The sequence below is a fragment of the Chamaea fasciata genome, unplaced genomic scaffold (assembly GCF_029207755.1).
Source record: "Chamaea fasciata isolate MVZ Bird 193981 ecotype frontalis unplaced genomic scaffold, bChaFas1.0.hap1 SCAF_1, whole genome shotgun sequence".
Taxonomy (NCBI): Eukaryota; Metazoa; Chordata; class Aves; order Passeriformes; family Sylviidae; genus Chamaea; species Chamaea fasciata.
Window position 1 is genome coordinate 107046711 of NW_027094086.1, and position 24807 is coordinate 107071517.

The 24807-nt window shown below is 36.9% G+C and overlaps 1 protein-coding gene across 1 annotated transcript in view; it reads right to left on the minus strand.

Moving 5' to 3' along the window:
* Positions 1-205: 205 nt before the first annotated feature.
* BBS9 (Bardet-Biedl syndrome 9) overlaps positions 206-24807 on the minus strand; it is a 286092-nt gene continuing 261490 nt past the window's right edge. The window contains exon 23 of the mRNA XM_066192448.1: positions 206-3797. Coding sequence (XP_066048545.1) covers positions 3751-3797 — 47 coding nt within the window. The 3' untranslated portion in view covers positions 206-3750. The remainder of the gene's footprint in view (positions 3798-24807) is intronic.

Consider the following 24807-nt stretch of genomic DNA (forward strand, 5'->3'; position numbering starts at 1 on the left):
ATGTGAATAGGTGACAGCAAACAAAGCTATGGGAAACTCAGGGTTAATTTCAAATGAAGAAGTGATACAGAAGCTTGGTTTCAGGAGTATGTCATATATTTTACAGTACTTTTGTTTGTACTTTGAGTTTTGTTTCTTTTTTAGTAGATTATTTATAAACAGAAGATGCTGATAAAAAGGAAAGATACTTATTCAATATGATGTATACCCTGTGACTTTTTTTTTATTTTTTTTTCCAGTGCTGGAAGAACTTCACATAGAAATACAATCTCTGCTCAACAAATTTCAGTTTATGGCAGTAAATTACTCTGTATAAGTGATACAAGTATATCAAAACTTATCTCTAATTCTCTCTGTACAGTAAATGCTGAAGAAGAGAAAATAACAAGACATTACAAAGCAAAGCCCAACCCCTTGAAAGAAGAGAAATGTTGTTTTTCTGTGTCACAGTTGAATAATAGTTGGACAGAAGAATGAATCTGGGGCTGGAAACCACAGTCTTAGTTTCATCTCAGCATTGTGTACAAAGCCCAAAAGATGAGCAGCGTCCAGACCTCCAGATTTTGGTCATCAAAGCAGTAATTGTTTTAATCTGTTTTTCTAAAATGCAATGGCAGAAAAACAAAACTAAAGAAAAACCACTGGACAATAATATTCTGAAAATACACTTCTATCAAGAAAATAAACTTAAGAAGTATTACCTGTTTAAGAGAAAAATATATGCTTTATGTTAGGACTTATTTTAGAAAGTGTATTGCAAAGTTCTAGATAATAAAGATGCCATGACTCACAGTATTATTTTCAAAATGTCACAAAATTCCTTTTAGATTTATTTCCAATAAATTTGTCATTTAAAATTAATTTTAGTCTGTGACTAAACCATATAAACCCTATAAAATCCTACTCAAATAGCTAAATGTGCAGATAGGCTGCATATTTAAGCTGACCAGAACAGCTGACCAGGCATTATTCTAAAATCCTGTTCAGAGCAGTTTGACTGGCCACCAGTGCCTCTCTCAGCCTCAGAAACATCGCTGATGAGAACCAAACATATGGTTCTCCCAAACCAGCAATGTTTCCTTACATTCCTTACACCTCTCTAGCTTCCAAACTTCCTGTAATTGGCCTGAGTTTTTTCCAGCCAAAAAGAACTTTCTTAAAGGTTCAAACTACATTTGAGAACTGCTAAGAATTACTTTCCAATACTTCCTCTTAGGCTGCTGCATAAATGACTAAATTTCAATTACTTCCTTCCTCTGAATTAGATGGACTATTTGGCATTGGAGGAAAATAAGTAATTTTTATGCAATGCAACTTTTAAATTTTGATGATACTATCAAACACTGCAATTTAGCACAATATACAAAGAGGTCATACTTTAGTACTATAGACAGTTCTATCTTTTCCTTCCTTTCCCCCTCTGCTTTATTACCAGCATATTTTCTCTTTTTTGTAAAACTATTCTCATGAGACCTTATTTTGCAAAGCATGGAGCAGAAAAGGCAAATAAGAGTGCTTCTGGGCATTACATCTTAAAATGACAGAAAATAACTTAAATAAGAGTGGATAATATAATTGACCTGAGTGCCTACTTGTCAATTACCCTAAAGTCCCAACGAAGCCAGGCAGCTCTGAGCACTGGGATCACATTCAATAATGGGAATCATGACAGCGTAATATATTTCACAGAAGTCTCATAGCAGTGTACTTTCCAGCTGTATTATATGCCTATAATTTAGGATTCTTTGGTCCAGGATTCTACATTATGGTTTGGGCTTTCTGTAGTAACTGTGCTTGATTTTTCTAGATTCCCTGATAGCCGCTGACAAGAGGACAAAAAAAGATTTGAGATCTATAGTTAATGTTTAAGCCTAATAGCTACAGTAATTGATTAGTTCTCCACGGATTTTCTTTGGTCACTGAGGTGTGTACAGAGACTACAGGAGATTATTTTATTGTGTAATTTTCACAGTGCAGCAGGGTACTTTGACAATGGGTTGGATACCACCCTCCCGACAAAAACCATGGGGGAGGGATCAGAATGAAGAAAACTCAGAGAGCAGAATCACTCCATAACAAGTAGGGGGTAGGATTTTTCCTTCCTGGGAAAGAAGCAAGATTTCTGGCCCCACAACTTGTAGATAAATCTGAGGTCTCCTGGGGGACAGAGTCATTTTTGTTGGGAGTTACAGCTCACTTCAGCCCTAGAGGTATCAGAGACCTTACCCAGTTCCTTGGCTACTGAGCTATTTAATAGCTAACATGCTGAAAAAGGCTTCTTGAAACAGTTATATCATGTACTGAGCCAGGGAAGGGCCAGAGGGTTAAGCAGCAGATGCAGAAGGGCTGCAAAGCTGGTTTTGTTTTAGGGGTGGGTGGATGAAAAGAAGTTGAAAGTAGACAGGGAGATGATGAAGGTTGATGGCTTAAGACATTCTGAAAAATAATGTCTCCTTATGATTCATAGATCAAGCTAGTATTGATCACAGCAACTGTTACAAGCTCTTTTGAAACAGCACAAAAATGAGTTGGAGGGACCTTTACTACAGCTAAAGCAGGAGCTGGTGAACCCCTGTTGAGGAAACCAACAGGAGTGTGGGATGTGGAGATGGCTCATGCAATTGCATCTACCACAAACTAAACTGCAGCTACCAGTGCATTTTGTACCTGCCATCCAAGAGACTGCAACTTATATTTTGGTATGAACTAGCAACAATTGTTCAAATGCCTGTTTATACACTTGATTCAGGTCTCGGTTATTTTCAGTACCAAGTGTATTTTAGTAATATCTCAACTCTCTCTCAGAAATCCAGACACGAGCCTGACTCTTCTAAACTCTAGGCCAAGGTCCTCTCAAAGTTTGCCTCAATTGTTTGGTGTTGTATTTCAGGCACCTTGCACGGGCCTGACCTTCCGAAGGCGAATATTCAGCACTTTCTAAATACACAGCACTCAAAGCACCCTCCAACTGGATTAATAAAAATTAAGGCACTCAAAAATTGGTAGTTACTTTTGAAAATCTTACCCATAACTAGAGCAGACTGGCTGACAAGAAAAACAGAAATCACAGGTAACCATAAAAAGATCCACATGTTGCTGTGCTCAAGGTACTTACAGTGTAAACTTTACTCCCATTCATAGCATCATAGTTAATGGCAAAAGGGTTTACCCTTTATGTCCAGTAACCATATTTTACTCTATATCTCTAGAGAGCAGGAGTCTGTATAAGCAATGAGAGAGGGGAGAAAAGAGTTGATGGATTACCAGTTTTTCTCCTGGTGGTGAATTCAGCTGTCTGGAATCATGAATGTTAGTACAGGAGGAAACGAGATAGTTATCTTTTGTCAAAACTGTGATATAACAAATGTTAATATAATCTCAAAGGGAGGTGCAGTTCAGAATATCTTTTCTTAAAAAAAGACAAAACATATCCTGAAACAAAGGTTGCTTTTAACTATGTATAAACAGTCTTTGATCAGTCAACTGAATCCTTAGAAAGGGATGAGAAATCGCAAAACACAACACCCCTACCACAATTGGGTTAGTGCTTAAACTTTGCTCACAGGAAGGATGATAGCTGTTGGCAGGGAGAACGAACCAAATTATTAGAGTGGAACTTTTGTGTTTTTATATAAATTAGCACAGTCCTCTCCTTCTGGAAGCTGCAATCACTACAGAGTAAAATGGATTGGTACTGCTGCATTATAAATGCATCTGGCATCACACAGAAATTTCTCCTGAGGGATGTTGTCAGAGTTCGTGGCTTTTTGTTTCCTCTGCTGCATCCTCAGACAGACCTGTAAAGCAAAAAGGAGATGCTTAAAAATTTAGTGCAGTTGGCAGCTACATGCACTATATTGTTGATTCTATCAGTTTGTGAAAGCCTTGGTTATAGCTGGAGGAAACAATTTATTACATGCAAAACACTTAGGATAAAAATGCTTAACTTGCAAATTCAAGCACTCACAAGTTCAGAAAATAAAAAAATACAATAAAGGCAATTTCACATCAGCTTTTCTATATGCATCATTGGACAACAACAATTGAAACTACAAAATCATGAACTACTTGTGCATCAGAAAAAAAATGACAGAGAACAACTGGGCATATGATCTGAGACACAGCTACTCCAATCTACCTGCATTTTTCCTGTCCCTTTTTCTGGGGGGAAAAAAAAAAGGTGACAGTACAAGGTGCAAAACAATAGGAAATTGAATGCAAACACTCATTAACAAGGATATACATACATATATACATACATAAAAATATATATATATATATATACATCTTTATACAAATGCATATTTATGAGTATCAGCTTGGGCAAAAGGAAAATAGCCAAACTCTTGTATTGACAATAACTTCTACCCTAAGCCAAGAGAATGAGTTTTTCCCATTTTCAAATATTAGTTCAAGAAATTACACAGTCTTGGATAGGAAATAATCTTTGCAATAATGAACCTGATGGAATTTGAAAAGGGGATAGAGGCTCGTAAAAAGTTGCTTCAAATGTCCAGGGAGAAGGAAAACAGTGGATAATCACACAAATTTGTACACACACATACTTGCATGACTAAAATTAAAAGTGGCTATTTCACCCAGCAGTTTCTTATATATGCTCTCTTAGTTTGGACTGAAAATGATTTGACCTAAATCCTTTTTTAATTAATTTAAGCAATCCAAAATAAATTGGCACCATCTCCAAATGATATATGAGTAATAATAAAATAACACACAGATTTTATGAGATTTGTTTTGATATCATTTTTTCCCTCTTCTCTGAAGAAGGCTGAAATCCCTCCCCCACACAATGAAATGATCCAGCAGGTCAGCAGAATAAAATTTGAGCATCCAATGTTCTAAACCAAAGCCACCAGTCTCCTGTCAGCCTAACTGCTTTAACAATCATCTGCAATCACAGAAATTAGTCCCAACAACCTACAAAAACTTCAATCAATATGCTTTCATTTAGATCTGTGCAATTTCACATGATCAAAACCATCTAGATTTATTTCCCAGCTTTTATTTTATTCTTCCAATGTTTTTGGTGCTCAGGGATTTTAGTATTTACAGTGGTTTTCATGGGTGATGGCACTAAACTGAACAAATGCTATCTCAAACCTTGAGATACAAAAGACAAAAGCAGTAAAATTTCAGCAACAGCTGGAAGCCCAAGGCCCCAAGGGCCTAAGAAGTTCCCCTTACTGAAGTCGCTACTTTTTTTTTAAGGACAATTAAAAGCACCATGTTAAGAACTGACTTGGGGTTCCAAAGGTCAGCCCTCAAATGGCCATTCTTTTGTTCAGAGCTCTAATCACGAAGCACATGCTGGGATGCCAAAGGGACCAGCAGCAGGTCCCATCTTGTTTCAGTAAGGATCACGGGGAAGGAGGTAGGTAGCATGATAATGAAACTTGTGGATTATAGGAAACCAAGATGAGCTACAAATGCTGAGGAGAAAGAAATATTGCTCTAGGACTAAGAGATGAACAAACATGAGAGAAGATAGGAGATACTACGTGAAACTCACCCTTGAAATAACAAACTTTAACTTTTTCCACTGTGTGCTTCTGCAGGGCTTCTGCAGAGCACAGATACCTCAGCAAGTATCTGTGTCCAAGTTATGCACTGGCAGTGAAACACTATAGCTCAACGCAGTGTAGAAACCACTGCAAAGCTACAGTTAACACTGTTCCTGACTACGTAGCTTTGTTGAGCTGTTTAGAGCTCTGCATATAAAAAGTATCAGAGAATATATTGCTTTCTCGCCATAGTCAAGGAAAATAGTGCCAGAATCATGAAACTGCCTGCTGCACACTCCTACAAAAGCTGGACACACACAAAACCCGAATGAGAAACAGAAAAAAAGAGTTATGACCATGGTCAGCTCTTTGTACCCGAAAAGAATGGCTGCAGATTTACCGCAGACCAAGAGTTTACCAACAGTGCATCGGTGTTACACATTTAAGCCATGACATTGCCACTGCACAGTGCCTTCAACCTCTTGACATTTGAGGACTGGCTGGCTACAGGACCTCTAAGAAGCATAACAAAACAGAAATTAAAGAAGGGAGGTTTACAAAAATATCTGGGGGGAAAAATAACTCTCAATGAGAAGGCTATAATATCATAATGCATTTTTTTCCTTTGTTAGGCTGAAAACATGGCCTGTTAAAAATTAAATGTAATTATAAACTTAAAAAAAATTCTTTGAGACAAAAAATAGTGCCCAGTACCCAAGACACTGCCTTCAAAATCTGTTACTTCCCTGACATTAACTTCTTACAAATAACCCTTGTGTCTGTTTCTATGAATTGCCATGCCAAAGTGAACCATGAATGGTTACTTTCACGAAAAGTCCTGGATCTACTAAATCTAACACATTTACTGTAATTACTGGCTGGCAGAACTGAAGTCACAGAGCAGGATTTACCCTGGTTTCACACACATTTGTGCAACAGCTATGTAGGTTCCAGCTACAGGGAACCTGGCATACTTCTGCATGGATCAAAGAACTACTACATGAGTAAACTGTGGGAGAGGTGAGCTGACAGGTGAGGCACAGACTGCAGCTATTTCTGTTGTGCAACTCCAAAATGGAACGCAATACATAATCAGTAAAATACAGCTTGCAATAATCAGCCTTCCCACCTCTACCCTGTATTTTTTCCAACATGCAACTTTTATTAGTCATCTAGAAGAACAACATAAATGTCACATTGATCTAACTGGCACATTCTATGTTATAGCAGATGAGATAATTAACATCAGAGAGTTTTCTCATTAGCATATTCCAACAAGCTTAGGCAGATCCTAAAAAATACAGGGTGTAAATATAAATTCTGAAGATTAAGGCTTCTTTACCTCATTTCATCAGGAATAAAAAGCTTCCTTTCATCTTCCTATCCCCCATTATTAAGTTCTCAGTGTTTCATTTTATAGAGCATCCAACAATCCTATCATAATAACACTGGTCTGAGCACATACACTTAGAGAAATGTATATTGGAAGGTTTGTGTCCCTGTTTATTAGCACAGCTACAAACTGGAAAGCTGCTTTTGGAAATTATCACAATAAATTTTAACTCAGCAGTAGGCAACTCCAAGCAACTGCAAGAGCTTTTGGAGTTCAGTTTTCAAAAGAGAGTCAGAATACATGATTATATTACTATCCTGATTAGTAACATGAGATTGAGGATATCTGACACCAAAAAAGTCACTTGAATCCCTCAAATGTCATGTATTTGTCAATTAGCACCCTCAAGAAAGCAGCTTCTATAAACAAAGACACAGAATACTTCAGGCATGTTATTTACCTCTTCAAAAGCATGACTTAATACATGCATATCATTGAGTCACAGAAAGTTCACTTGTAGATCAAAATGTACTTTTGAGGCTTGAAAACCAAAAGTTCAAAGAAAATCAGTTACAGTGACAGAAGCACCAAAGACAGCAGAAAAACCCCAACTTTCCTGGGATTATTGTTCATGCACTTAGAAGAAAAAAAAACCACCAAAACAACAACAGCAACAACAACAACATAAACAACCCAATGACACATTTAAAGGGAGAGATGATATTTGAACATGATGGCAGAAGGGACGAGAAAGAATAATTTTCTGTAGTCATAAGTTGTTCACACTGAGCATGATGGTGTAAGGTTTAAAGATGTTCAGATTAAATAATTAGGCAGTGGAAGAAACTACACAGGGAGGTGGCTGAGTCAGGGATATGGGAAGTTTGCAGAGATAGGGCAGATGAAATCCTAGTGGGGATAGTGGAAAGGAAGATACACAGGTTTTGAATTGGATGACCTAAAGAATCTTCTCCAATCCTATCATTTATGCTGCTATGATTCATCCTGAGGAGAACATTTTGGACCCTTATGAATTACTGGCTGAGTTTCCTGGATACTATTGTACATTAGTCTACTCTAAAGCATGCATAAAACTAAGTCAAAGTTGGCTTTGAAGTGTTTGATCTACAATATCCAATACTTCCAGTCTCTTTTTTCATACAGTGACTCAGAAAAGAGCTGTTATAACAAGACAAAAGTTATTTTGAGTTCAGATTAAGTTAGAAAAGGGAGGCACCCTGTTCTTCAGCTATTCCCACCTAAAAGAGGAAAAAAACCCACCCGTCTCATGGCCTAATGGTCAGTATTGCTATTTCTAGACCTGACATAAGACAGCTTTAGAACAAACTACAGTGTTAAAGTAACTGTTCTTCATAAAATTTTGGATCCAAAACTAAATGTTCCAAAAGACCAAAGTTAATAGCTTTTTTGTTAACAAAAGATGACAGATTTTTCCCAGCAGCTTTAAGTCATATTTCTGAAAATCATAATTCTTCTTTCAAGAAGGCTCACCTATTCATTACTAATAATTTTCTTTTCATTAAAAACTGCTTGAGGAAATGTATACCACTTCCTTTTTCTTAGTATTTAACCTTCATTCTGTAAATACAATCCAAAGGACTTTTCAAAAAGTTGAGGAAAGCACCAGTCTAGCTTATCAAACAGAGAAAGTTTAGTAGGAGTAAAAAATGGATTACTGTAAAATCAACAAGCTACAAACTTTCCTATACTGCTTTAATGGTAGAAATTTGACTTCATTGGTATTCTGTATCACTTTTAATGGGCTAATAAGCTGAGAGAGGCCTCAGCATTGCCTCCCCAAGTCACCAGTGAGTCACTAACCACTGCACACATAATTTAGAAATGCTCAGATTTTTGTACCAGAAAGTGGAGTGATGGTAGCTGAATAAGTAGGAAGCATGGCTGAATCATTTCTTAAAGAATTGTGTAAAACAAATAAATTTGTTTTTCATTTAGTGTAACTGAAAGGGCTTAATTCAGTGAACTTTGCTTTGTCCTAAGGGACCATATACATCAGAGAGTGGATAATGTGAGACAACCATTTCCATCCCTGTAAATGAGCCCCCCACTAACTGCGACTAACATGACAAATCCAACCTACACAAAGATATCCACTGCTAAGTTTCTAAATACCACAAAATAGCAGGGGTAGAAGGGGCAGCTCTGTCCATGGGGAAAGAGGAGGGTCTATTCCCACAAAACTCACAAAAACCTTGCTAAAGTCTTCCTTTTGTCATTCTGACTTAATAGTGACATGTAGTAGCTGTGTAACACAATGGAGTTAATAAGGAGGTAACAATGACAAAGGCAACATTTACCAAGTGCCCACATAGGGGTTTTTTTAAATTAAGTTTTAACAACTTACAAAGTTCTTGTGCATTCTTGCCTCTAGGCATTAGCCCTCAGTAGCCCTCAGTATGCTTCCTTTAGGTCTTTCTTCTGATTCGTATTTGGGAAAATGCCCAGGACATATGAAATATTTCTCACATAAAGTTACCAAATTTGAAAACCAGGAAAAACATCAGTAGCAACACAAAAATTTCCCAAGGTGCACAGCTTCTTCTTCTAATGACCCCAGTTACACACATGTGTACATATAAATATATATATATATACACACATATATATATATATGTATGTATATATACATGCACTCCACATACAACACAGTTGGAATAAACACATTCTCTAAGAACCAAAGAGCTGCCAAGCCACCAAATCCAGCTTACATATACAGATATTAAGGAGATCAAGATGAACGGGATGCTAGTTAATTTGAAGCAATGTAGAGCGCTGTAAGCAGCACTCTAACAAGAGTGGTTTAAGTTCCACTGAGGAAAAACAACAAAAAAATAAATGCAAAAAATTAATACAGAGTAAACTGAGTATGCTTGTAGTGATGCCAAGCTGTTTCAAAAATCCAGTTAACTATCTAAAATTATGTCAATGATCATCACTATAGGAAGCATAATTTCAATCACGCCAAAATTTTGGATGAAAAACACTCATTTTCTCCAAATACCTGACTTTCCACAATCACCAAATCCTGGACATTTTTCTCGGAAAGCTGTGCAAAGGTTTTGAAGAATGGATTTTTTTCATTTAGAGATGATCTCAAGAAGTCACAAATGACACATTTCAGCTGGAACTGATATTTCTTGCCAGGAAGTAAATCCTACAAATGAGTTTGCTTTTCAGTAGCCAAACCTCCCTTCTTTCTAATTAGCTATCTGCTTTTGTCAGGGTGGTAAATTAATTCAGTTGCTTCTAAGCCAAATGTACACAATACAAATCTAAGACTTAAGTAATTATGGCCATACAAACACCATTGCTTCAATTTATTCTTCATCATGCCTATATCTTCCCATTCACTGCAAACCACAATCCTATTAAGTTTTTCAGAAATGTTGAGTTTTTAAGAATTTGCTTTCAGAAGAAGCAAGCCACCACTGGACCATGTACCTTGAGATTAAAAAAGACTATAATATATTAAAGCCAGGGTCTTTTTAGTGTGTACATAGCTCTTGGCTTTTTCTTGGGGAGAAGCAATGCCGTAGCAATCAGTCTTTTGCCTGCCTGATTCGTTGTGCTGTTGTGTTGACTTGCCAGACAGACAACCAGTCAGCTGACTACTAACAAGTCCTTTATCTTCGATCACCATGACAGATAGGAAAAACTCCAGGGGTAGGTTAGCTTTAGGGCAAGATTTTCCACCATTTTCATTTGAATAGCAGTGAATTCTACTCCTGGAGACAACCACCCAGTGTCTGCCTGCAGGAAGATCTAAGAGCCTTCATGGATACCATATATATATATATATATATATATATATATATATATTAGAGTCAATTTCTACTCCTACAGGTTAGCTGCAACTCATAATTGATCTCTGGAAGACCTACAACCTCCCTCTTCAAACATTCCTCATCTACATAATGTCACTTGAGCTAACATCAAGCAAATTTTTTGCTGAGAATATTTTCATTTGAAATCTGTAAATACAGGTCAAATAAGGCATAGGTCTATTTTCTGCTGAATTTATCAGAACAATTTGGCTAAAAATTAAATAACTACAGCATTTTTTAAAATTTAAAAACTCCTTTGAATCTTTATTTCACACTGAAGTAAATAAACTCCTTTGTATGTATATATTTATGTATTTAAAATAAGTTAGGTGATATGAAGTCAAAGTGAAATATTTCATTCGAGGAGAAAAAAAGAAACCTGAATAAATCATTGGAGCTTGTCCCAAAACCACAAATTTTCCAATCTTTTTTTCTTCAAGTCAGAAACTTAAAAAAAAAAAAAAAACAAACCAACCAGTTATTCACAGACCTCTACTCTTGTTACTGTGTACCTGTAACTTAAGTCAAAATAGTCCTGTTATCCTCTTAATATGCATGATATCATTATTAGAATGAAGCTTTCAACAAATCTATCTATGATACATTTATACAAAGTACAGGCAGTTTGATTCAACACCACCTCCAGTGAAACATAGAATATAAAATCTACTAAGTTAATGGGCTGGGGGGGGGGGGGGGGGGGGGGAACCTCACTTTTTCATTAATAAAGAGTCTGACACAAACTTGTACTTAGGGCCTGTGCTGTGCTTCTTGTATGAGTTTAACTGGTAGGGTCACAGAACAACTGAGTACCTTTGTACATAAACATAAGTTTCTGCAGTAGAGATTTCCAGCATGTCCATTATAGCCTACAGTACCCGTAAGTCCATGGCTCCTCAGTACCAGAAAGAGATAACAAAATAGAAGAAATTAAAAAAAAAACGGCATAAATAATTGTGTGATTTTGTAGAAAACAGCAGAGAGGGAGAGAAACAAAACAGCAAAAGGCACAGCAACATTAGGACTTGTTCAGTAATACAGATATGAAAGAGGATCAAGAAGATGAAGTCAAGGAAAGGAATATTCAAGGCTGCTTTAATGCCATGTATTTTCCCTGAGGAAGTAGTGGAAGCCACAAGGCTTATGACATTTGCAAATTAGTACCACAATGAAGACAAAAATCTGGTGGTCAGGAAGATGGTCAAGCTGATATGACAAGAGTTTTCCATTTCTAACTTCTATTACCGTACAACAGATCTGAGGTGCTACAAATTCCTAAGCGCTGTGTAATATTCACAGAAACATCAGCTTTTGCTTACCATCAAGTATTCAGCAACTGAATGCTCTTCAGTATATTGCTCCTTGTTAAAATGGAACATTACAGTGCAAATGATAAAATCATATTCAAGATTTCCATGGATTCTTCTGGAAATAGCATATAACAGGATTTTACCATTTGATGTCATTTTTCCTTTGGAGTCTTGTGGGAAAAAAGACTTTGGTAGAGAAGTAGGTTTGAGGAAAAATGTGCTAATAAAAAAAAAAAAAAAAGGAAAACTACTTTTGTATAATACTTTCCAATCTTGAATTTCACACATTCTTTTTAAGGTACAGTATATGAAAAAATGCTGCAGGAGGTTTTTCCCCAATGTAATCTTTTGATAAGTCTCAGACCCGGCTTAAAAGCAAAAGAACAAATTAAAAAGAGCCTGTACTAAAGTAACAGATGAAATGTCTTATAAATGGACACTTAACTCCTTTCTATTGCTCACCAACATTCTTAATCTGCTTTTTCTTGTTGTTGTCTTGGGGGTTTTATTTGTGCCATTGCCCTTTTCATAAAACCTTATATTTGCAAATACAAGAGATGATTTTTGGGGGATGGAGTGGCAGGGTGTCATAGAATCATAGAATAACCTAAGTTGGAAGGGACCCACAAGGATCAAGTCCATTAAGTCCAACTCCAGTATAAAAGCACTCTGTATTTTTTATCTGATAGGTCTTCTAAACTGTCTTAATATCTCAACATACTAAAGATCTCCTTATATCCACTATTTTCCCCACTGCTAACAGTTTTGTCTCATACAAATAGAAGTGAGTTACCCCCTACTACACCCCTGAATATTTCCAGGCGTATCTTGGCCATAGTAACTATAATGGGAATTTCAGTACTCACAACAAAAACTGTAAAGCTACTCTGAATTTGATGATCCAATTAAGGATCTTTAAGGCCCAAAGCTGAACAACAACTAGAAATTTCTGTGCCCTCCAAACTCACACCAATCTGCAGAACCAGAAGAACGGGAGTACTTTGTGGGACTGAGCCTTTTATCACCTCCAGAAGGAGAGTAGAAGACAACACACCGGCATCTAAGGCTTAGAATGATGAAAGCAACAGTTTTAAATGTATTATGGATTTTCTCATGGGCTCAGGAAGCAATAAAAACTAAGTACAGTCAGACTGCAGGAAACCAATATAGCTTTCATAATTTTTTGTGACTTTAGGGAAAACATGCTCAACTTTTATAGACAGCCAGTTCAGTATTACAAACTTTTAGGAAATGTCACTGCTATGGGATTCCCACAAGAAATGCAGATTCTGTTGAAATTACTGTTTTCTGCAAGGACACTGCCCAAAAGAAAATCATGTCATGTAAATTATGTGAATTTACAATGCAACAAAATTCCTTGATAACAGGCTTTTCACAGAACTGGATACAAATCACGCTAGTAAAAGCAAGATTTCGTTCTGGTGGTTATATAATGTTATTTAACGTTGACTATGGATTAACAGGGTAAGTGCCTGAATAAAGCTAAGAAAGCAACAACAAACATGCCAAATCAAAAAACAATCCCAAAAGATCTAATGTGATAAAAAATTCCAGAAAATACACTGAAGTACAAGGAGAAGGAGACCTTTTGTTGTGCAATGTTTCAATTTATCACTCAATGCAGTTCTTTCCAGCTCTGGAGGAAGTTTAAAAAACATCAGTGGCTTGGCACATTTTGAAATGAAGTGCCGAATCCCAACACAGTTAAAGGGTATAGCACAGATAGTTAAAAAAAAAAAAAAATCCTTGATTTAAGGTCAGGTACTGTAAACACTTACTGTGGTTTAAGCATAAGTAATTCAACTGAACTTAAGGAGTCCTGTAGGAATTCTCACACATGTAAATGCTTGCAGTCGAGGCTTATTTTCATACTATAGAGTCTTTTAACCTGCCAACCAGTTTTCCCTTTTTATTCTAATGAGTAGTATAACATTACAAATTAAATATTATTAATTAATGCAAACAGTGATCGCCCTTGAATTATGAAATTTAGCTTTCCCTGATAAACATCCATTTAGTAACAATTTTTTTTTTAATCTTTTACACTTTATTGTGCCCATGACTTGCAAGTAATGTTGATACAGGGTTTTTGTGGGAGGTTATAAGTCTAAAAAGAATCTGGTGACATCACCCAAGGAAATGCCTAAGTCCTATATTACATTTAACTCAATACAATTTTGTTTAAAATTTTTGAGACAGAAAAGCATCTGTTACCTAAGAAAGTGTTCTCAAAGGACCCTCTGCTTTTACACATGGTAGTTCTGATCTCTCACTGCAGGAGAGCTTTACATCAAAGTTTACAAAGAGCTCCAAAAGCTCCATCGGAGCCTCTCAAGGTGATAGTTTCAGCAAAATTATAGTGAGAGAAATGTTACTGAGAGACATTTTGTTACAGCAAAAGTAAAATCCAAATACATTAGATGAAGATTTATCACAATGTAGACACATTTCTCCTATGCCTGCCCATTATCTGTTCCATTAAGACCTTAAAGCAAGCAGGATGCTATTGCTACTCCCCCAATGCATTTGCAGTTTATAGGTCTTGTTGCTGCAACTGGGGGTATTGTTGGAAGAAGGGCAATTTACCTCATGAGTGAAAGGTTTTAAAAGGAGCTGTGAGTTAAGGTATAGACCAGTTTTGGTTTAATCTTTACTGGGACGGAATGGGGAGAGTATTTTGAAGCCTCTCGTCCATGAAATCATGGTCTGCAGTCCATGAAATCAAACTAAACAAGAAAATAAACATCATCCTCACAGTATTTTCAGCTAAATGTGCAAAGATATGATCACCTGAATGAAACAGGCCAGCAGAAATGCATGACTGAATGACTGAAAACCACTCATTCAAGCATGAAGATAACAAGTTTAATCCATAGATGATGAAAAAGAAATCAGTAAAACATATGAACAACAACATGCATCAAATATTTAAACACACTGTTTAAAGAAGCACCTACCCTTTTCTCATGCCTTTCAGAAGGCAATAAAACTGAAGAACTGTTGAAACAGGTCCAGCTAATAAAATACAAATTTAATGGGTTCCTGTGTGGACTACCCAGTTGCTCAAGACAGATGGTTCCTTTAGGCATGGTGGAATATGCTCAACACAGCCCTATACTCTGCATTCACACAGGAGAAATCAAATTCTGCCATCAGCAATAGTATTTGCCTGCAAGATTCCATACCTTTTACCAGCCTGAGTATGTAGCTTGGAAAAGGAAGGCAAATAATTTTAACAAGTTACATACAGATCTAAGAATGAATGAGCTGTTCTCATATTTATCATCCTCAGATATAGGATGATAAGCTAAATTACTTTATATTTGTAAAACTTAAGTGGATCATATTGAGATATCTATCTTCCGAGATTCTGCAACACTGCTTCCCTTTCAAGCCAAGACTGTTCTAAATGACACCATAGAAATGTTTCTAATGCTTTTTTACCTTCTAAATTCCAGGATTCCCAGGATCAAAATGCTCTCTCCCTTTATTCTTTCTCTAAATCTCGTCTAAAAATCCCTTTATCTGGCATACGATGCTACCTTCATCAGACAATACCCAGATCTGGCATACTTCAAGCCTCATCTGTTTTTCCAGGCTCTTCCAGAAGAGACAAAAATACATGAGGAAGAAGATAAAGTCTGAAAACAGTTTGAAATAAGTCCCATTCTTTGTGAGATCTTTTTGTATCATTTTGACACACTGAGCTCTTTATTAGACTCAATAATACACTGAGCTCAATGGCTGGACTTGATGATCTTGAAAGTCTTTTCCAACTGAGACAATTCTATGCCTCTATAATTCTATTATTAGTGCAATCTACCTAAAACCTTGGGTGTAGACTATTATGAACAGGAATAAATAATTTTAATTAACTTAATTTACTGATGGAAATAATATAAGGCCCTGCCATATATTTCTTAAAGGCCCTGGCTCATTTGTCCACAAACACATCTTCTACTTTCTTAATCAATAGGTACTCAAATTCATGACAGAAACTGGCATTGGTCTTCAGGGTGGGAACAAAAGTGACCCTCAAAGCTCAATGGGATCATGAGTCAACTGAAGTCATGAGTCGACTGCAGCCTGTTGCTGATTGACTCTGCCTCACCAGTAGGTGTTACTTCAGCCATTAATGCCGAGTGCTGTATGGCTGCAGGGATACGCATGCCTGCCAAGGTACATAAAAAACATCCAAACCAAACTAAAATCTGCCAGGTCCTGAAAATATCATGTAACACCCTGCCCTGTATCTACAACAGCATCCAAAGTAATGTTTGGGAGAGCTGACCACGACCACACCCATCCCTGTGTCTGCTTTGCAGCCTGAAGGCTTTTCATTGACGGCCGTTCCACTTGATCATTCAAAGCGATGCTTGGCCATTTGATTGCTGTGATTTAACACAGTAATAACAATAATCCAGACTATGCTTAAACCACTCATAGTACTTCCAAAACTGTTTATTAGCATTGGCTTCTGCTTTACTAGCTATTTTCAACACTCTTAATTCTGAAGTTCCTCCTCTGGCACCTCCAAGAAGGCCAAGAGTATATGAAAAAGGCTGTCTTATTTTTTGTTTGACTGAGCAGTTGATAACTGCACTTAACTTCACAGTTTATTTATTTAACCTCAGCTCAAGCCATCTAAAATGCCCCGTGCATTTCAACTTCAGGTCCAAGACAGAACTGTATACAGAACACAGTCTCTTTCATTTCCATCTTGAAACAGCTCCTCTTCAACCCATGAGTCAACTGTAAGGCCCTCATTTAATAATCCCATCCTTTTATTGCAATCATAGTCTGAAAATTCAGACCGCCATGCTCAATACCTCTGAGCAAAGCATCAGACACACCAGACTGAGGACTTCTGTCACGCTTTGACTAAATCCTGTCTTTGAGCTAGTTCTCTCCAACTGATAACTGAGACTCTTTGTGAGGACCTCCACAATGGGAAGCTCACTACTGGCAGTTTATTCTGTCATAGTCTTTCCGCACAAGGCACACTTTCCATGGGTTGGAATGATTTCTTTCTTAATGTATGAGTCTCATCCTCCTTCACATTAGAATTCACAGGAAATGAATGCATAATTTAAGACTTGTACCCCAAGAAAAGTGAACATTTTACCAAGAAGCCAATAAGATTGGACGAAGAAAAGGGCATTTTCCACTTAAAAGTAGGTTTTGTTCAACAGACAAGCCATAAGAGCAATAGACAACATAAGAATTTGTTGTTGTTGTTGTTGAATATAAAATATCTCACATTGGTTTTCTGAAAAACATTCTTTGTTGAAAATATGCACTAACATTTTTATCAATGTTTCTAAAAAGCTTACACAACTTTTCTTTTCTACACAAACACAGTGCATAAAAGGCAGAACTATGCATCCTTTCATCTATACACAATAAGAAAGAACAGCATTTCTCTGGGAGATTTTTTTGCTGTAAATCCAGTGCTTATAAAATCAGTGTAATTGAAAGAAGGTGGGATGCAGCACAAGGGTTTCTCATCGTTCCAAGCGTACAGTTCAGCTCACTCAAATAATAAAAACTCTATGCTTATTCAGTCTTACACTTCTCTTAAAGTGAGGCCACTTGATTGTGCCAAATAATGGGTGTCCTCCAGCCTCACACCAAGCAGCAGAACCAGAAGAAGGGTAGCACTTCACGGAACTGAATTGTCCAACTTGGACTGAACTGAGAACACTAAGCTAATTTTCCTAGTGAACTGTGCTGTACTTGTGTGATTTCTACAATTACAAACAGACTATATCTTATTATCTATAAGAAAAAAGAAAACTTTCTAAAGTCAGCTTCTTTCAAATTCCTTAGGTTACAGGTGAAAACTTAAAGTATTAAAATTAAAAGGTTTGAGATTAAAACTTAAAGGATTGAGATCAAAACTTAAAAAGAACATTATTAACATGATGTAAACATACCTCTACAGTCATATATAATTAGGTAATCATGTACATACTTATATTCACTCTGCCAAATTCTGCACCATCACCATTATTTATATTTGATCTGATAGCTGGAAGACACTCCTTAGACCATTTTCTCTAAAACTGTAAACAGTAGATAGCATCATCTTTTTCAGTCATTAAAGATTTACAAGTTGCTAACAAAAGTTTTACCACATTTATTTTTTGCTAACTTAAAAGTAAGAAGATAAAAGGATAACTTACATCTCATTATGTTGAATTGTAAGTGAGAAAGAAAAACAAAGAAGATAAAGCAGAGGTTTACATGGTAAATCTGCTGATTGTTGAACATGTTGAGATAAAATAATGGCCATAAATCAAATTGAAACACTTGGAAGTATTAAAAAGATCAGGTAACTTTCCAGCATCATTCGTTCTTCCCATTTTGAGTTACCTATTTTCATTAAAAAACTCATACATTTGGCCCATGACTGGTATCAAACACTAAAATTAGGGGTGACTGTAAAATCAGCTTTTTTCTTTGAAATCTGACTTTCCAAGGAGTGAACTGTCACCTAAATTTGCAAAGGCATTTAGTCCTTCTGAGATCTGAGTACAACACTGAAGTGCCAAGAGGCCAGAACAATGAAATCTGAATTTTTTTAAGGCTGACTTTCAATGCTGGTACTGGATACAAATATATAAATATAAAAATATATTTATATATAAATATATAAATATATATGTGTGTGTGTGTGTAAGTATGGATAAATATATATTTGGAACAATGCAAATTGTAACTCAGTTCTGGAAATGGAATGCTTGTGTTATGGAAAATGTTGGTATTTGTTATATCAAAACATGTAAATAGGCAAATAAAGAAATGTTTCACTAAGTTTCAGATTGACAATGCTATAAAGAACAACAGACATGAAAAACTCCTATGCTGATTCCTACTTCTGATTTTTTTGTCAGATTTACATACTTCCTCTCTCACAGTTTGCCCAGCTAAAGCCATCTATGTTTCCTCTCATCTCACCTCACAGTACACAGTACCTTTCACATCTACTAATTTCTTCCCAAGCAAGAACCACAAATTAGGCTGGCTTTGAGATAAGGCTGTACTTATTCAAATTTGTATTAAAGCTAACTGCTGACCTAAATTCATTATTTTTTGAGCCTTCCCTCTAGTAATCTGAACCTCTCCTTTACACCCATCTGGAAACTTCTATGAAAATTGTATGAAGTTATATATTTTTGAGATGTTTATATCTCTTCATGAGAAACTGCCCATGAGGGTTGAACAAGGGTGAGGAGATAACATGAATCAATAGTCATGGTTACATAAGGTTTTGAAGCAGACTAAAAATGAAAGGTATTTTTGTTCAATGCAAGACAGCTGGATGGAAACCATTTTGAAATCATAATTTTGATATGTTCTAGCTCAACAAATCCAAATGCCCCATTTCAATATGTCTAATTCCTTCATGTTAAACAAAAATAGATGCACTTTCAGCTTGGTTTCCTACAATCCACATGTCTCAGAGGTATTCGTTATGTGAAAAAGTTGATGTAAATTAATTCACCACTAATTTCCATCCAGTAGAAAAAAATGGTATTGATGATCTTCCCTGGATAAAAGTAACTTTAGATGAGTAATTTTGGAGAACCAAAAAAAACCTTCAATATCAAAAGCCACATCATTATATTTAACTACATACATGACAGGAAAATAGTCCATAAGGAAGCACTTCTAAGTTAGAGGCTGGTATTAAACTTAAAAAATAACCCAGCGATTTTGCCACCAGTTAGCTTTATAAAAATGCCGCACTTTAAAGAACAACCATAATTTAAAAAGCAGGATGAATTCAATACCTCTAAATTTTCCTTCCTGATTGTAAAAGTTCTGTGAAAAGATTGTACTGAAAATTGCGTCATTTGAAGAGAGAAAAATCAACACCATTTGAGATACCAAATTTTTCCCCTCATGTTTCTGCAGAACCGAACATGGGGCTCATAAACTCTGTCCCACATGGGTATGAACAACACACTGGCAGGATCAGTTATCTCCATGCATATGTACAAATCAAGAGCCAGCACTGGAGACCCCACGGATCCTGAGCCCCCATGAGATGTGACCAGGTGAGCTGTAACCCCTCTGCTCACCCTCCTGGCCCTCAGCTGCTCTTAAGGCATAGAGAAGATTTCAAGTAAAAATGTGGAAACCAATTTCTGTGGGTTGCTGCCCACAGAATAAAGGAGAGAACAGGAATCTATGGGGCAAAAACTTCCCAGTAAGGGTTTGCAAAACAGGTGCTCATTTTCAAAAGGAAGTAATGAGGTTTGGGGTTTTTTGCTTTTTTTAAATATATAGTCCTGGATGAAGCCTAAATTGAAGGTCCTCATTCTCAGAAGTATAAGAATGATATGGAGTTCTTTCAGCTGCTACTATACAACCCTAAAGGTGCACCACCAAAGTGACACTTCAATGGATTGGTGGGGAAAGGACAATGTAGTTATGCATCTGGCACATGCACAGCAAACACAGGGCACCTCTGTGTTGGTGAAACTCTGTTAGGAACCGAAAAAAAAAGTTAGCTGGAGCTAAACTGCGCAGAATTTATCTATTTTAAAGGAATACTGGATATTTTTGAGCAGCCTTTAGAATGCTGCTGTTCACTGGGGCAGACCACTTCAGGAAACAAAGCATGGTAACATGAAAACATATGCAAGCAACCCTCACTTTTCAGAGATTTTAAAGAACAGAAGGGCTTCAAGTATGATGTTCTCAATACAACCATCTAGTTGGATGCCTGGAATAATAATGAATATAGAATTTCACCCAATAATTTACTCAGCAAACCCTTAACTTCAAGTTGAGCTTTTTGAAGTAAAAATTTCAAATGAAGAATGAATCACATCTGTAAGGAAGTTACTGCTCTCTGCCCAAAATTCGCCTTTATTTCTAGGTCCAAATTTTTCTTGCTTCTCCTTCCAGGCACATACATGTGCAAAACATTGGCTCTAAAATCACTATCTGCTTTTGTTCATCTCTACTTTACATCAAACCAAACACAAGAGGAAGTAAAAAATAGCTGTAATACGCACATTACAGAGCACTTAATCTCATGGCTTGTGACATACAAACTACAAGATAGCGATCTGGAATATAACACACATTGTCTACTGAAATTGCCATTGCTTGGATAGCGAGTTGAATTTGCCAGTACTAGAAGGATTAAGTCTAGATAAAGCCCATATCTAAGCAAATTATGCCCAACATGGACAGTTTCCTCATTTGTCAATGAGCACTTAAGGAATGAAGGAGACAGAAATGACACTCACTACACTGTGCTTTTGCAGATTCAGCAGATTTTTCTCCACAGGATAAGTAACAGTCTGGTGGACTTCTCTCTCTCTTTTCCACAGTGCATTTGAAAGTCAGATAACCTGGCTTAAGCAAAAGGTTTTGCTTTAATAAGTCATTCTACTGCAAGATAATTTTCTTTATAAAACAACACTACTTCTGTTTACCAAATTTGCTACTCCGCACGTTGAAACTTTATACCAGAGGTTTCCCTGCTGATTAGGAAGGATGCTGATGCTTTCCTCACTAGGAGGCACTGGCAGACATATTTCCCCAGAAGCCTTCAACTTCAGTTCTATAACACAGTAACAATGGTAGAATAAGCTCTTTGTTAAGAAAGATGCACACTTTATCAATAAAGAAAAAATTAGAAAAGTCAGAGGAGCAGCGTTTAGAGAGATAAAGACAAATTACATCATTGTTCAGTGTCCTAAAAGTACCATTTGAGCACATGAAGTAGGAAAACAAATAGTAAGGGAATACAATTGCACCACGCTGCATCAGTAGAAGAGGGAAGGGCATGACCGGTTTTGAACCATAGGTGGTTCTCCATCAGCTCTGATGGATGGCACTGACCAAAAGACTGTGGCTGCTGGTAAAACCTTCACCCAGGCTTGCAAGATTCAATGACAGGCAGGGATAGAGCAATGCAAGCTCTCTGTTGGACACTGACTGAATTGAAGTAACAGAATTCATAGCATAAACATAACATTTCAGAAAAAATCCATTTTACCATGTTCATCAACAAACCAAGAACAATACCAGGAACATAGTTACACCCACACCTTCATCATCTTTTACCATAGCCTCAAGTCCTAAAGTCATTCCTGGCAGCTGTTCCACAGAAGACAGTACTGCTAGACCAAAGACAGCAGCTCAGTAATTTAGATATACATAGATACTGGGACCAGGTCCCCCGCTTGGGTCACCCGGCTGAGAATCAACAGTCTACTGTTGCTTTGTTTCTAACCACTTCCTGACTACAGCTTGGCTATTTAGTCTTTCACCACCTGGTTTATATTTGATTTGCAAAAATAAAAATAAACAATATCCCTCAAGGAACAACAAGAATACTGCACAGTTTGCAGTTTTTGACCAGAGATGCAAGGAGCTGGGGCCATTCATTCTCTGCTACCTAAGCCACAGGTCAGACCGGTTGCCAGCTAAGCCAATATTTCTGGTTTGAAGTATCTGCTGAACTCTTTCAGACAATTAGAAAGATTTGTTCCATCACTGAAATAGAATACCAAATTTAAGAACGGCTGTGTAAATAAACTGGAAGTTCATTCAAAACCTGGGACACAGAGGCCATCTATTTCTGGAATACAAAGAAAATTAGGTTGGGAAAAGTTCTTAAAGTTTGAAGCTATCATTCTGCTTATTCCCTTCACTAAAAATGCAGCCACAGGAATAAAAATGGCTCCAAAATATAAAATTTAAAGAACAAGATTAACATTATTTTAGCTGTTTCTCTGTAGATAGAACTAGATTTTTTATTTTATTGATGGCCTTAAAAGTAACTTGCTGAATCAAAAGCCGGGATTCTTATCTTTTCCTGGTAAATGCATGTTGTATTGCAACTAATTGCATTTAAAATTGTAATATAATAAGCATTTTGTAAATAAACAAATCCATTGAAACATTTTATGAATATCTTGTATTTAATAATTTTATCAACTTTTAATTAACTTGGGGATTAGTTCTTCCTAAAAAATTAAGTTTCAGGATTAAAGTAAACTCTATAGTCCAAAAGCCTGCTTAAAGTTGCTCAGGTAGCATGTTTGCTTAGAAATACAACTCGTCAATTTAGCAAAATGGAATAACAGCATTTTAAAACTCTGTTTAGAACTTTAATTCCCAAATGAGCTCAGAGTTACCCAGGTCTCATTGGAACGTGATTATGGTTATTCTCCTTAGCAGTCTTTTAGCGTGGTGATGGGAACCTGAAAGGGATCAAATGGGCACTTACAAGCCATCTCCAGAAAGTCCAGAGAAAGCACATTTTGTAGCCCTTGTACACTGGACTGATAACCCTCAATCCTGGCAGCAAGGCAGGGTGGGAAGAGAAAGAAGTGCTTTTGTTGATCACCCACATATATTCTTATGCCCCAAAACAGCTACACATCTTGTTCCCTATCTACTGACAATGACTACACCTATTTTCACAGTGAATTGCAGGGAAAAAAAAATTAAATCTGTTGACTTGCAATTGCAATCTTCACATGGTGCCACATGCCATGGCACTCAACCAGGGAAAAACTTAATTCATGCTTACATTTTAGCACACACATATTTCCATTTATTTCTGTGTCAGTACTCACAAGTTTCAAGTTAAGCATGATCCAATTTTTTAGAATAAACTGGGTAACTCCTGCTTTCCATTTCCTTCTGTGCCTTCTGGTTCTGCCAAAAAACCAAACCTTTCTTTACCTTTAAGAAAAAAAAAATCTTTCAAACATTACTCAAATAAAAGCACAGGAATGTTGTTAGCTCTCAATTGATGCTTCTTTCATAAATTCATCCAATCCATTTGCATTTTGGGTTTCCACAATATCCTGCAGGAAGGTGTACTGCAATTTACATGCTATGTAGAAGGGCATCCTGTTTATTTTTTTGCAACCTTCTGCCCGATATTTCACTCAATGGCCCTAATTTTAGTATTTGCAGGTTTTAGAAGTTGTGGATGCCCTGTAACTGGAAACATTCAAGGTCAGGCTGGACAGGGCTCTGAAAGAAAACTGACCTAATTGAAGATGTCCTGACTGACTGCACACCATTCAAGCTTTTCTGTCTCTATCATATCATTTACCTCTCTTCTATTCTAGAAAATGTTACCATGAAGCACCTTGGCTCTAGCTTAAATTTTGTCCATTGAATGGGTCTCCTTCCCCTTCTTTGTCTTTCCTGTCCTCATGGAGCAGCATCTCCCCTCTCCATTTTCTAATAGATCCTGTAAGTGCCTTGGTAAGTCTATCACCTCTGCACACCAATTTCCTAACTCAAGTAGGAATTTGTCCCTCTTTGGGTAAGGGGTCACAGCTAGGTAAACTATGGGTTTTTTTTTTTCCCTAGTCAGACTCTGTTCCAAAAAGATTTCCAGTCACGTACTCTTCCCTCCCGCAGCAGCCACAAGAGGAGATAGCACAGGTACAGACAACACTTCTGCTTGTAAAAGGCCCTGTTGTTCTAAGCAGGGGAGAGACAGGAGATACCAAACTGGCTATATTGACTTCTCGTACCCTTCCAGACATTGTGCTTCCAATCCTGCTCCTTAGATGCCAAATTCCTGCCAGCAGAATGTCCTCATTCATGACTGTCACAAGTACAAACAGGACTCACAAAATAAATGGATTCAAAACTAAACTTAATCCCCAAACTGTGACAGAAGCTATGTGAGTAATCCCTTATCTGTCAGGGCTGTGCTCCACTTCCTCTCCACATTTCCCACTGAAAAGGGCAGAGACGAG